Here is a 13,582-nt window from a genome sequence, read left to right as displayed (position 1 = left end):
CTACCATTCCAAGCTATTTATTCTCCTTTCAACTCCTCAAGTTCTCTGAAGATCTCACTTCACTTATAATTTCATTTTTTTATCTCTTGGCTCATTTCTTCCAGATTTTTCTGTAACTGGTGGCCAAGCCATTTTGTTTTCCTCTGAGAGTCTGCTTGTGGTTACTGTGGGTTTAGTCTCTTCTTCTGTGTTTACCTCTTGATCATCTTTTAATTCATTGTTCGTTGTGTTCTACTGATGAGGTTTGGGGTACCATATGTTGAGGTTTAGGGGTGCTCAAGACCCCAAAATACCCACAGGCTGGGTCCTGCTCGAATGAATTCGACTCAAGCCTTCTTTCAGCCAAAGAGAAAAACAAAGTTTATTAAAGATTTGCCATATTAAGTAGAGTCTTAAGAAATCTCACCATCTGTGGCACTCATTTTGACAAGCCGGCCAGATTCAATATGCTGAGCTAGATTGAATCTGAGTACTTTCATGGAGGCAAGATGGAACTTACATACAAAAAGATTGTGAGAGGGATCTAGGGCAGTCCTGGGGTCCTGGGAGGAGGGGTTGGGTCTTGAGGAAGAGTCTGAGTATGGGGTGGGGGTTGGGGGCCCTGGCAGGGCGGTGAGGTCAGACTCCAGGAACCAAGAGAACGGGATTAAGGGTGGCAAGTAGCAGAAGGCTACCTGGATTTTGATAGGATCCAGGGTGGGAAGTAGCTGGACAATTGGGCCTAGGATAAGGAAAGGCTTGTAGCCTCAGGCAAATGCCCCATTAAGTGGGGAGATTCAAGGAGAGTTCAAAGGGGAGCCCAGATTCTATACCCCATGACAATACTGGTTTTTTTTTCTATTTACTCATATTTTTTACCTCAGTTCTTGCTTTGGGATCTTGTGTTTGGACCAGTGCTTTCCAATCCTTTTGGACTTGTTGAATAGGCCCTGTTTGGCCCCTGTCTCTTTTGTCATCTGGATATCATTGCTGCTCGCAATCTAAATGAGAGGCTAGTATTCATACACATCCTATGTTACAGAGGCAGCAGAAGACAGATTAAATGAATCTGGACAATGAAACAATTACAACACGTATGTGCTAGGAGCCTACACATTTTCCATTTGGGGGGGAGACAGGTATGGGGGACTGATTAAGATTTCTATTTCCAGCCGGAATGTAGTGTGGCAAAAGCATCAGGTTAAATGTCAAAGACCCATCTTGGTCATTCACTTCCATTTTTGTGTCCTGGGTTGATGGCCAAAATATCCCTCCTGCACAGACATTTTGGCATTTTGTACCGGATCTCCTTCATCTTAATTCCATATATAAGAGGGTTGAACAATGAAGGTGTGAGTAGGTATAGATTAGCAAGCAGGATGTGTGCATGAGGAGGGATGATAGGGCCCAAGCGGTGAGTGAGGAAGGAGAAAAGTGCTGGCACATAGCTGATGAGGATTACAAAGAAGTGGGCTGAGCAGGTATTAAGTGTCTTTAAAGTGGCATCTCGGGATGAGAGGCGCAACACAGCATGTAGGATCAGTGCGTAGGAGACTCCAATGAGCAGCAGGTCCAGCCCTAACACCATCAGGAATACAAACACTCCGTAGAGACGGCTGGGCTTGGTATGACTACAGGCCATCTTCACAACAGCCATGTGGTCACAGTAGGTATGAGGCATGACTGTCCTGCAGAAGGTCAGCCTCTGGAGCAGTAATGGCATGGGGAAGATAAGGAACACTCCTTTGGCAAGAGCTGCCAATGCCAGCTGCCCTGCCAGGGTGTGGTTCAGGATGGTACTATAACGGAGTGGCTCACAAACTGCCACATAGCGATCAAAGGCCATTGCCACAAGGAGGGCTGAACGCACTACAGATGAACAATGGATGAAGAACATCTGAACAAGGCATCCTTTGATGCCAATGTCATGGACACCAAACCAGAAGAGGCAGAGGACCCTAGGAAGTACAGCCAAGGTAGATACCAAATCAGACACCATCAGCATGGCCAAGAGAAAGTACATGGGTGTTTGAAGGGAGGGCTGTGTTGCAACCAGAAAAAGAATGCCACCATTGCCCATGAGGATGACAACAAACATGGTTGAGAAGGGGATGGAAAGCCATAAATGCTGTGTCTCTAGGCCAGGGACGCCCAGCAATGTGAAGGTCATAGCACCAGAATGGTTGGAGATCAACATGCTAGGATGGGATAGTAAGTATTAGTGGTACTGCAATCACCTCTGTGTAGAGACATAGAGGGTTGGTGTTTTGTCTATGGCTGAAGAAGGAGGAAGGCTGAAGAGAAGGAGAACATCCTGGTCTTTCAGGGGAGATATGACCACAAACTCAGAGAGATTTAGATTTGTTTGGAAAGATGTTATTCCCTTGTGGAGCCCCTAGCTTGATGAGGGAGATGTGTCTTTAATGAATTCACCCCAGGGATTCCCTGTTATGTAAGGAAAGAATGACCCATAGTTCCAGGAGAGCCCCAGTGTGAGTAGGGTGACAGAGTCTTTTCTGCTGAGCAGTCCTTGGAACTGGAGGGAGACTCCTATGGTACCCAGTACTTACCCCCAGGCATCCCATAGTGCAATTAGGTAGGCAAAGTGCAGTCTACTGCTGAAGGCAGCTACTTCTTAGCAAAGAAAGTCAATGAACATGAACGGAGCCTGGCTTGAAGGGGTATACATGCTATATTTTGTCTCTCCATTCCTCTGCCATTGAAAAAACCTACCCAGACCTTGGTTTCTATATATGTAAATATGTGACTGAATTGGACTTCATGACCAATGAGCTCCCTTTTAGTTCTGAATCTGTGGTTCTATGAGCATGATGTTATTTTATTATTATTATTTTTTTTTTTTTTTACAATTCTTGTATTTACTTCATTGGTTTACATTGGTCTTTATGTTGTTTCTTCCCAATAGAATGGAAACTCCTTGAGGGCAGGGACCGTTCAATTTTTGTCTTTGTGTCCCCAGCACCTAATACAATGTGTGACATAAAGCAGGTGCTTAGGAAATGCTTATTGATTTGAATTTAAGTGAAATGAGTACAATGGAATGATCGAATTCTTCATTTGGGGGCACTATATTTATTAATTCAGAATTAAAGGCACTGAGCCTTTTCTATAAATTATTTTTGCCTGCCACATTGCTGTTAACTAGTATAGAGCTTTTTGTTTGCATCAGTTGTTTTCTGCCTAAACAGAAAGGAGATCTTTCCCCCATCAAAGAATCTAAACTCCTCGAAAGCTAGGATTGTTTCATTTTTTTTGGTGTTCACATCCCCAGTGCCTTGCACAGTGTCTTGCATGGGTCATTTTAAAGCCTTTGAAAGTTTCATGGATACAAGTGTAGCTCTAAGACTGTCCATATTTTATTCCTAGCTCTTGCTCCTTTTCTAGTCAAGTGTTTCTTTGATGTTACCTTCCATGCTACTTTAACATTTTATGTCATTGTCAGTAATTTACCCCAGCCTACTGACAACCAGCATGCATTTTTTCAATGTCCTTTGAATGACCTAAAATTCTGATTCTTGGAAGAGTTTGGTAATTAGTGACTTGTAACCATACAGCATCACCAAAAAATGCTCCTCTTACAATGTCTGTCTTAAATTTTCTCTTCTCTTTATTCATTTGGCCACCACCCAAGTTTAGGTCCTACTTACCTCTTGCCTGGACTATTGTAATAATCTCCTAATTAGACTCTTTTTCTCTAGTATTTCTCTTATCTGATCTACCATGCACACGACTGCCAAAGAGATCTTCCCATAAGGTAGGTCTGAGTATATCTATCTCCCCTGCGCAAAACTCTCCAGGTTCCCTGATACCTCTTGAAGGGTTCCCTAATACCTCAGCCTGGCATTTAAGGCTGTCCATTACCCTTCCTGCTCTTTCTGTGACAGTCCCACAGGCCAACTGGATATTCACCATACATGACATTCCACCTATGACTTTATCTTTAAACAAATAGTCCCCCATGTCTGGAATGCATTCCCTCCTGCTCACCTCAACATCATAAAAACTCTACCTTCAAAGCATAGTGGATGTGCCACTTCCTACATGAAACCTTTCTTTCTCCCCCATTTGTTAGCGCTCTATCCCTATTGAAATTTCTTGGTATGTACAATACTTTGTAATTCAGTGTGTAAATGTTGTATCCCTCAAATAGGATGAGAGCTCTTCAGGGTAGAGACTGCTCTGCTTTTGTTTTCGCCTTCCTCCTACTTTGTGCCTTAAGCCTTCTCCTCTTTATGCCAGATATCTCTAGGTATCTAAGGCAACTTTGTTGAATCCACTGATTTGAGTTAAAAAGTTGTGTTTTTGGTGGCAGAGAGTAATTCAGGATTGTTGAAACCACTGTATAGTTTCCAAACTGTGATCTATTTCACTCTCTTCTTCTTATTTATTTCTGACTTCAGCTCATTGTTCATCTTCTGTGTCTCTCCAAGATACAAGTAATGATAGATTAAATAAACAGATTATCCATCCAACTGGATGTGGAGTAGAGAATGTGCATTCTTTATGCATTTGAGTTTTCTTGTGTGCATTGTTATGTTGATCTCTTTTGAGTAGCTGTGGATCAGACTGGAGAAATCTTGATATATTTGAGGCCTTGATTAAATTGGTTCAATGCCATATTTCAAACAGGAATATGCTGAGGCTTTTGCCATCAATAGGGAGTTTCTCTTCCTTTCCATATCTGCACAGTACATTCTCCAATATAATGGCAAACACCTCTGATGAGTAAGATATCTCAATATCATTTTCAGAGGATAGTTGCTTCAACCAGCAGAAGCTGCACTGAGGTGGAAAAACAGAGGCCTTGCTCCATGGTCTTAACATGGGGTGATATACTTCCTCCCAACAACTATTCTCTGACCCATCTTTTCTGCCCCTTCCTTTCTTCCTTCCTTCCTTCCTTCCTTCCTTCTTTCCTTCCTGCCTTCCTGCCTTCCTGCCTTCCTTCCAAAATAGTGGTAACATACAAGGAAAAGATGCTTTGCTTAATATCATATTACTTGTTTTCTTTTGCAAAGGAAATTATCTTTGATCTGGGAAACAGAAAACTAATACAGAGTTGAAATTCAAGGTTTATGATCAGATAATAAGAGAACACGAAACAGTTTTTAACAAATTTATAGTACCAGGCTTGGTCTGAAGGGATGCCAGAGTCAAGAAAGAAACAAGATGGAACTTCTTAGATATTAGCAAAGCATATGACAATCTTTTAGACTGTCCTTTTGTGCCTTTTTTCTGAGACTCCCCTCAAATTTTCCTGTCTCTATGTTGTTTGTCCATACATATTTGCATGTTGTCACCACCATTAGATGTTGACCTCCTTGAGAGCAAGGACTGTCTTTTGCCTTTCTTTGTATCCCCAGAGCTTAGCACAATGTCTGGCATGTAATAGGTGGTTAATAAATGTTAGTTGTTTAATAGGATGAAAAGATGCTGCAACATAATATATAGTTGTGAAGATCCCAAACTGAATAAATGTATGGATCTGAAGGAAGTTTCCTCTAGTGGAGAGCCCCAGGTATTTATTCTTGGCTGTATGTATGGAACAATCTTCGAATTGTAAGATAATAATAATGCTTAGTCCTAGGATGGACCTTAAAAATCTTTAAATCCAATTCCTTTATTTTAAAGCTTAGGAAAATTGAAGCTTAGAAACCTTACTGACTTCCTTAAAGTCACCAAAGTAGTTGACAGCCAAGTTAGGATTTAAATACAGGTTGTCTGACTCAGAACACTCTATGCTTTCCCTAACATAAAACTGCTTCTCAATGACTTGGATAAAGCAATGTTTACCAGATTTTCAGATAACAGAAAGCTAGAAGGGACAAAAAAATATATACATATTGAATGAGACAGTCAGCATTCAGAAACCATGATAGATTAAAAGGCACCTTCATTGGGAATCAGAGGGCTGGGGTTTGTATCTCAGCTCTGCCACCTACAACCTTCATGACCTAGGCAAGTTACATGATGGCTCTGTTCCTCATCTACCAAAATGAGGTAGTGATCAAAAAAGAAAATACATTCTAAGGCCCCTTCCACCTCTAAAGCTACAGTCCTATGATCTTGACATACTAGGGTGTTATACTGAATCAAACTACATAGATGACAATTAATAATGACAAATGCAAAGACCTAGACTTGAGTATAAAACAATTAAATTCACAAGGACAAGGTTGCAGAGGTGCAACCAGCTAGCATTTTGTCTGCAGAAGATATGGGAGTGTTAATGGACCACAAGCTCAACAATAATCAACAGTATGCTATAATTGGCAAAAAAATTCAGTCAATCTTAAACTAGTTTAATAGAAGTATAGTGCTAAGAAGGAGGCAGGTAATAATACCTCTGTTTTCTGGTCTGATCAGATCGCCTCTGAATAATTATGTTCATTTTGGAATACATTTTAGGAGGGATAATGATAAGCTTGAGACCATCCAGAGGAGGGCAGTCAGGATGGTACAAAACCTTATCCGCAGGATGATCAGGTGAAGGAACTGGGAATGCTTAACCTGGAAAAGAAAAGATTTGATAGAGACATCACACCTCCCTTAAAGTATTTGAAAAGGTTAATGTGAAGAGGGAATAGAATTGTTTTGGTTGGTGCCAGAGGACATAATTAAGAGCAGTAAGCAAAGAAACACAGATTTAGAGTCTACTTCAAGAAAACCTTTCTTAATAATCACAATTCTCCAAAAGATAATGAGCTTCAGTTGGAAACTGTGGGTTTCCCTTCACTGACAGCCTTTAAGTTGGACTGAACGACCACTTGTTAAAGATGGTTTGGAAGGAATTTTAGATCAGGTAGATTCCATAGCCTCCAAGATCCCTTACAATTCTGAGATACTGTAATTCTTTATGATTGCTGACCAATAGGCAATAATCTATGAAAAATCATGGTATAATGGAAAGGCAGTTTTCAAAAACTGGAATGTTAATTTAATCAATTTAATTATTGATCAAGATCTAAAATGACATTAATTCTTGAACAAATCCTATAAGATTTTATTAAAGAGATGGTTTGTGAACATTTAAGGGAGAAAAAAAGTAATGGTTGCCAAGACTGCTTTTTTTATCAAGAGTAAGTACTCTCATTCTCACCTCATTTCCTCTTTTGATGATGATGGTGACGGTTAGCACTCATAGAACACTTTAAGCTTTGACAAGCATTTTGCATACCTTATGAGGTAGGTATTGTTATAAACTATTTCCATTTTTCCAGTTGAAGAAAGCAAGGTTAAAATGATTTGTCCAAGGTCCCAAAACAACCATCAGAACTGGAATTGTAATCCAATTCTCCTGGCTCCCACATTGCTACTCCAGGTCAGATGAAGGTTAAAGTAAGTGATATTTGAGATTCCATTCAATTCTTCCTCTAAGATTCCCCTTTTTAGGTTCTAGATATTTAAAAGGTAAGACCCCTTTGCTCTAGTCTCTGGATCTAACCTGAGCCACAAAGCCAGGTTTGGTTGAAAGAAAAGATGGTCAGAAGGGGATGCGTAAGTGGAGGGGAGAAGAGGATGCTTAGCCTGGGGCAGGGAGAGAACAGATACACACGAGCTGAGGCCTAATAGGAGAGTTTCAGCTCCCTACATATGTAACTCCTTTATGACATTCCTGGTTATCTTTCCTTTTCTCCCCTCTCCCCTGTCCCTCTCCTCATCTCACTTCTGTTCCACTCCATGTAAATTTGAAATATAAACGTGGTCTTCAATTATGACCCCAGGCTGCTCTACCCTTGCTCCCTCTAATACTTTCCCTCTCTTTCTATCCATTCTCAAATGCCAACAAAGCCTTAACGTTTACCCCATCCCTGGCTTCAATCTCTTCTTGTCCATGGAATGCCTCTGCCTTCACTGGAGACTAAATAGAATGAAACCTTGCTCATCCTTACCACTTCCAACTGCCCCCTGCCCCACACACACACTCAGAAACCTACAGCATCTCTCTACTGCTTTCAGGAAAAAAGTCTGGACTCCTTTGCCAAGTATAAATAGTAACTCTATTTCGTGACACCTACATTTCTACCTAATATATCTTTTCTTATTTCCCTGCATCAAGCTCTTCGTATCACTCTCAAACTCCAGCTTCTAAAATTGCCTAGAGAATATCCTTCTACTGTCATATCTTCCATTCTCTTCTTCTATTGTGTTTCCATTCTTTTCAGATTCAGTTCAAATTCACTTTCCTCATGTTCTAGGTAGGAGATAGACCACATGACCTCTAATGTGCCTTCTGAGTCTAACATTCCACCACTATGTTCTTCTGACCCTTTCATATCTGATCCCATCTTTGCTAATTCTGAATGCATCTCTTTACTGATGCCTCAAAAGCTAGTATTCCTTCTGTACTGATGACCTCAATGCTCTGGATTTTACTGCTGTTATGACTGATTGAGAAGACATTCTTTGGAAAAGAAATCAGGGATGTGTGGAACCAAAAGGTACCTCTGAATATCTTGTGAGAGAGCTCTCCTAGACACCTTGTCAGACATCAAGCCCCCTCCATTGCCTCCCAGATTCCCAGTAATATCATCCCATCAGTCCAATGTCTAAACCACCTCAGCACCAACTTTACTCACCTCTTGGCTCTGGGATTGTGTCTCTTTCCTGATGGGTAAATTTGGACACCCCTTTTCTCTTTCTTGGAATCCCACCCTAGACCATTCCACACTGTTATTTTGTGAGCTGAATTGCCTGTGGTTTCAGACTTTATAGGGTCCCCAGCCTCATCTCCAGAGAAACTGGGCACAAACTGTAGGTGTTAAGGGTGAGAACAAGGAGGGAGGAGGCAGAGAGGTAAACATATAGGGGGTGGAGGATCTGGCGGTGGTTCTCAAAGGATTATCTCCTTCAGGCCCAGTGGCAAGTTTCGGGAATTGTCCTCAGAGACAGGAGGGCTAATTCTGGTTATTCCTAATATTGGAATAATTCTCATAGTATCAAATTATTTTTGACTTCTCAAAGCTTCTGAAAAAACTCTCGACTGACAGAGAACCCTGGTAGAAATGGCTGTGGGGGCTTTGTTTTATCAAAGGATGAGAAGTCTATGCTTCCATAAACTACATGCTATGGGGCTGAGATAAACAGTGAAGCCTCGGGTGGGGTTATGGAGCCTTCTGAGGTATAAAGGGAACTTCAAGAGAAGGTAACTCAGCAATTATAATAGCTTAAGTTCAATTAAATCAGGATCCATTGAATCAAGAGAAAATTTTACTATCAGCAGGTTTGTAGGTCATGTGGTAAAGCCACATGCTCACTAACACAACTAAAATCAATCAATCATCAAACATGTATTAAGCACCTACAATATACTAGACATTGCACTAGGCTTGGGAGGTACAGAAACAAAAACGAAACTCTCTCTGCTCACTGAAAGCTCCTGTCCCATCAAAGGTAGAATTTGGTGGGGATCAGAAATGGCTTCATTAAAAGGTAGCCCTGGGATTGAGCTTTGAATAAAACTGAGGATTCTCAAAGTCAGAGGTGAAGAAGCTACGTTTCCCAGGCATGGGGACAGGTTACACAAGGCACAGACAGATGGGACATGGGGAGTGCTTTGTGAAGAAAAGCAAGAAGGCAAGTTCGGCCTGACAAGAGAGTGGGTAATGGAGCGTAATGTGTAAGGCTTGAAATTTCTGTGGGAAGCAGATTTTTCTGGACTTTGAATATCAAACAAGGTTTTATTTGATCCTGTTAGCTGGCAGCTAGGTTGGACAATGGATAGAGCACTGGGCCTGGAGTCAGGAAAATCTGAGTTTAAATTTGACCTCAGACTGTGACCTTGGATAAGTCATTTAACCCCTACTTATCTCAGTTCCTTATTTGTAAAATGGAGATAAAAATTGCACCTGCCTCTCAGGGTTGTTGTGAGGTATGATGAGATAATAATTGTGAGGTGCTTAGCACAGTGCCTGGCACACAGTGGGTACTATACAAATGCTAGTTATTAGTGTCACCAAATTTATTGAGTAGGGCAGTGATACAAATCTGTCAGTTGTGTGAAGTATGGTGTAGAGAGGATAAAAGACTGGGGAAAAAATAGTTGGTTTTGTCGTCAAGAGTGAAAGAATATTATTTCTGAGAAGCCATTCCCCTGCATTATGAAGCCTCCCAGGGCATCCCAAATATCAGGGTTCCCTTTTGCATGCTGCCACACCCATTTACAATAAAGGTCAATGTTTCCCTTGATACTGAAAGTTAGGGAACCCAGTGTTGGCTACTTCTTCTTCCCCTAAACCCCGCCCTCCCCCCCACAATACACACATTTCTCTTCTTCCTTATCAAGCCAAACCAGACAATCCAAGGGATTCATCTGAATGATGGCCTCCATTTTTTTTTAATCAGGGTGATGATTGTCACATTAGTTCTGTGAGGTCAATATCATAAATGTTATTGCCCCAATTTAGAGATCATAGAATCACACATTTAGGTCAAGAAGATACCATAAATGTTGCCTCATTTTAGGAAAGAGCTCAGAGAGATTAATGAACTCACTTGCCCAAAGCCACATAGATAGAAGGGACTCAAGACCATGGCTTCTGACTCCAAATCCAATGCTCTTCCCTCACCCAAATATATCAACTTTTTGGTGACCTCGTTGTCATGAGCTTGCATCCCCTTGAATCTAGCTTTGGAATGTCTTTTTATCTTTCTACCTTCTCAGCCCTGGACTTTGCTATCAGCCTTGTATTTTCATTTTCTGTTTCCTGGGAATTTGATTCTGCTATTCCCACTTTGAGCAGTTCTAGGAGGCTTAGGTCTTATCATAATTCTCTAGATCTATCATATTTTGTTATAGCATTTTGTTGTCTTCCATGGTACCTTCATCCTTTAAAGCTCAAATTTCATTTCTTCCTTCTAGTACCCTAAACTGTCAGCAGGAAGAGATGTTGGAGATTATTTATTACAAACACCTCAACTTACCAATGAGAATATAAGGTCCAGAGTAGGGCTGTGACATGACATAGTCATGGGGCAACTAGGTGGCACAGTGAGTAGAGCACTGGCCCTGGAGTCAAGAGGACCTGAGTTCAAATCTGGCCTCAGACACTTGACACATGTACTAGCCTGTGGCCTTGGGCAAGTCACTTAACCCCAATTGCCCTGCCCACAAAAACAAACAAACAAACAAACAAAACAAAAGGCATGACATAGTCGTGAGTTAATTGGTGGCAGAGTTGGGTAATGCACCTAGACACATTTTTTTGTAACCACAGCTGACTCCTCAGAAAGAAGGAGGACCTTGCCCAACTCCTTCATGGGATCCTCACCCTTTCCTGTGCTTAACTGTGGGTACAAACCAAAGTTCTGCACTGAGATTTCTTCTTTTTTCATGACATTCTCACTTGGTGATTCATCCTATTAACTGGTCCTATCAGTTCCTATGGATTCCATTATCATCTTCATCATCTGACCAGAGGATGATTTCCACCTAGTCAGCCCTCACAGGCATTTTGCCTTTTGTCCTTACACTTCTGTGCTCTCCACCTGAATCAGCACTGCTAGATCAGAAACAAAAATGCCCCAAGTTTCTGAGGGCTGTTTCTATGCTCAGCTTTAAAGTTCCAAGCCAATAACATGACAGAAAAGGAAAATGACCAATGTTCAAGGGGATGTGGAAAAATTGGGACACTAATGCAGTATTGGTGGAGTTGTGAACTAGTCCAACTTCTCTGGAGAACAATTTGGAACTGTGCCCAAAGGGTGATATAACTGTGCATACCCTTTGATTCAGTAATAACACTACTAGGTCTTTATCCCAAAGAGATTTTTAAAAAAAGGAAAGAGGACCTATGTTTACAAAAAATATTTGTAGCAGCTCTTTTTTGTGGTGCAAGGAATGGGAAATTGAAGGGATGCCCATCAATTGGAATGGAATATTATTGTGCTGTAAGAATTGCTGAGCAAGATGATTAAAGAAAACCATAGAAAGACTTGTATGAAGTGATGCAAAGTGAAGTAAGCAGAACCAGAGAACATTGTACACAATATCGGCTATATGATAATCAACTGTGAAAGACTTAGCTCTTCTGATCAATACAGCAATCCAAGACAATTCTAAAAGACTTATAATGAAAAATGCTATGCACTTCCAGAGAAAGAACTGATACTTTCTGAGTGCAGATTGAACCATATTTTTTTTCACTTTATTTTTCTTGCTTTTTGTTTTTGCAATATAACAAATATGAAAAAATGCTTCACATGATTTCACATGTATAATTAATATAATGTTTCTTGCCTCCTCAGTAGTTGGGGGAGGGGTGAGAGGGAAGGAGAAAATTTGTAACTGAATGTTATGAATGTTAAAAATAAATGAATAATCAATTTGATTTTTTTTTAAATAAAGCTCGAGGCCAAGCTGTCTGATAGGTAAGTGATTAGATGCAAATCTAGCCCTCTACCTAGATAACTGGACCTGACCAAGCTGAGAATCCAACCATCCACCCTAGCCATCTTTCACATGTGCTCTGCTTTCTCTTTGCAAATTGCTCTCCCTTCTCCCCCACAACAGAATCCTTCCACCTCTTGCTCTGTAGGAATGGAATCAATACTTTAATGCTATCATGCTTCACTTCTCTGTCATTTCCACATCAGGCTGCCTCCAGTCTAGCCACTGACTACATCTCTCCTTTCTCTCTCCTCTCTTCCCTCTCTCCTTCAGGGGGATTTGGATTATACACCTTGGATTCCAGGCTGCTAGGTCAGATTTTGCCCTTATCTTGCTCTGAACCAAACCTCCCTTCCACATTTCTGGTCATCTGCCCACCATACTGTCTCCCCTCACACTCCTTTTTTCCATCCCTTTCATATGTTGTCTGTACACATTAGAAAGTAAGACTGAGGGCATGTACTTTTTGACTCTTTGCTTGTATTTGAATCTTCAGCAATCAGCACAGTGCCTGATACATAATAAGTACTTAATACTTTATCTAGTATCTGTTTGTCTGTTTACCTATCATTTTCTGGATCAGCTAGGTGTCACAGTGTATAGAATACTGAGCTTGGAATCAGGAAGACCTGAGTTCAAATCTGGCCTCAGCCTTACTAGCTATGTGACCCTGGGTAAGTCACTTAACCTATATTTACCTCAATTCCTTATTTGTAAAATAGGGTCACACTGTAGAAGGAAATGGCAAATCATTCCAGTATCTTTGCCAAGAAAACCCCATGGACTTGTCCATGGGGTCATGAAGAGTTGGACATGACTGAACAGCAACAATCATTTATCTAATATTGTTCTTGAAAAGTATATCAATCCACTGCCTGATGGATCAATTCATCACCCGTGTGAAACCCTAGACATTTCCTTTCCTGGCCACCACTCCCATAAATTCATTGTCTCTCTCCCTACCTCTTTGACATTAGAATTTAAATTGTTTGATATCCAGGTCTGTTGCTAAAGCACTAGTAGGTGGTTTGGGGATGCTTTTTTTAATCGTTCATTTACTCATTGATCCATTCGTGCATATGGCTCCTAGATTTTCCATATACAACCATACTCTTTCCTGAGCTCCAGTGACATATCACCAACAGTAGATTGGGCATTTCATACTAGATATTTGTATGAATATCAATTATTGTG

General features: G+C 40.9%; 1 protein-coding gene across 1 annotated transcript; it reads right to left on the bottom strand.

Annotated features, from left to right (window-relative positions):
• Positions 1 to 1,204: 1,204 nt before the first annotated feature.
• Positions 1,205 to 2,176, bottom strand: LOC118836527 (putative olfactory receptor 52P1). Its single transcript, XM_036743786.1, has one exon. It carries the CDS (start codon positions 2,174 to 2,176, stop codon positions 1,205 to 1,207), a length of 972 nt encoding a protein of 323 aa, XP_036599681.1.
• Positions 2,177 to 13,582: the final 11,406 nt, after the last annotated feature.

This window comes from Trichosurus vulpecula, chromosome 2 (genome assembly GCF_011100635.1).
Source record: "Trichosurus vulpecula isolate mTriVul1 chromosome 2, mTriVul1.pri, whole genome shotgun sequence".
In the NCBI taxonomy this organism is placed as follows: domain Eukaryota; kingdom Metazoa; phylum Chordata; class Mammalia; order Diprotodontia; family Phalangeridae; genus Trichosurus; species Trichosurus vulpecula.
Note: the sequence above shows the minus strand (reverse complement) of the source record. Positions and strands in the feature narration are given on the sequence as shown.

Excerpts from the sequence above, each read along its gene's own strand:
- LOC118836527 (XM_036743786.1), bottom strand. The coding sequence starts at position 2,176 with ATGTTGATCTCCAACCATTCTGGTGCTATGACCTTCACATTGCTGGGC.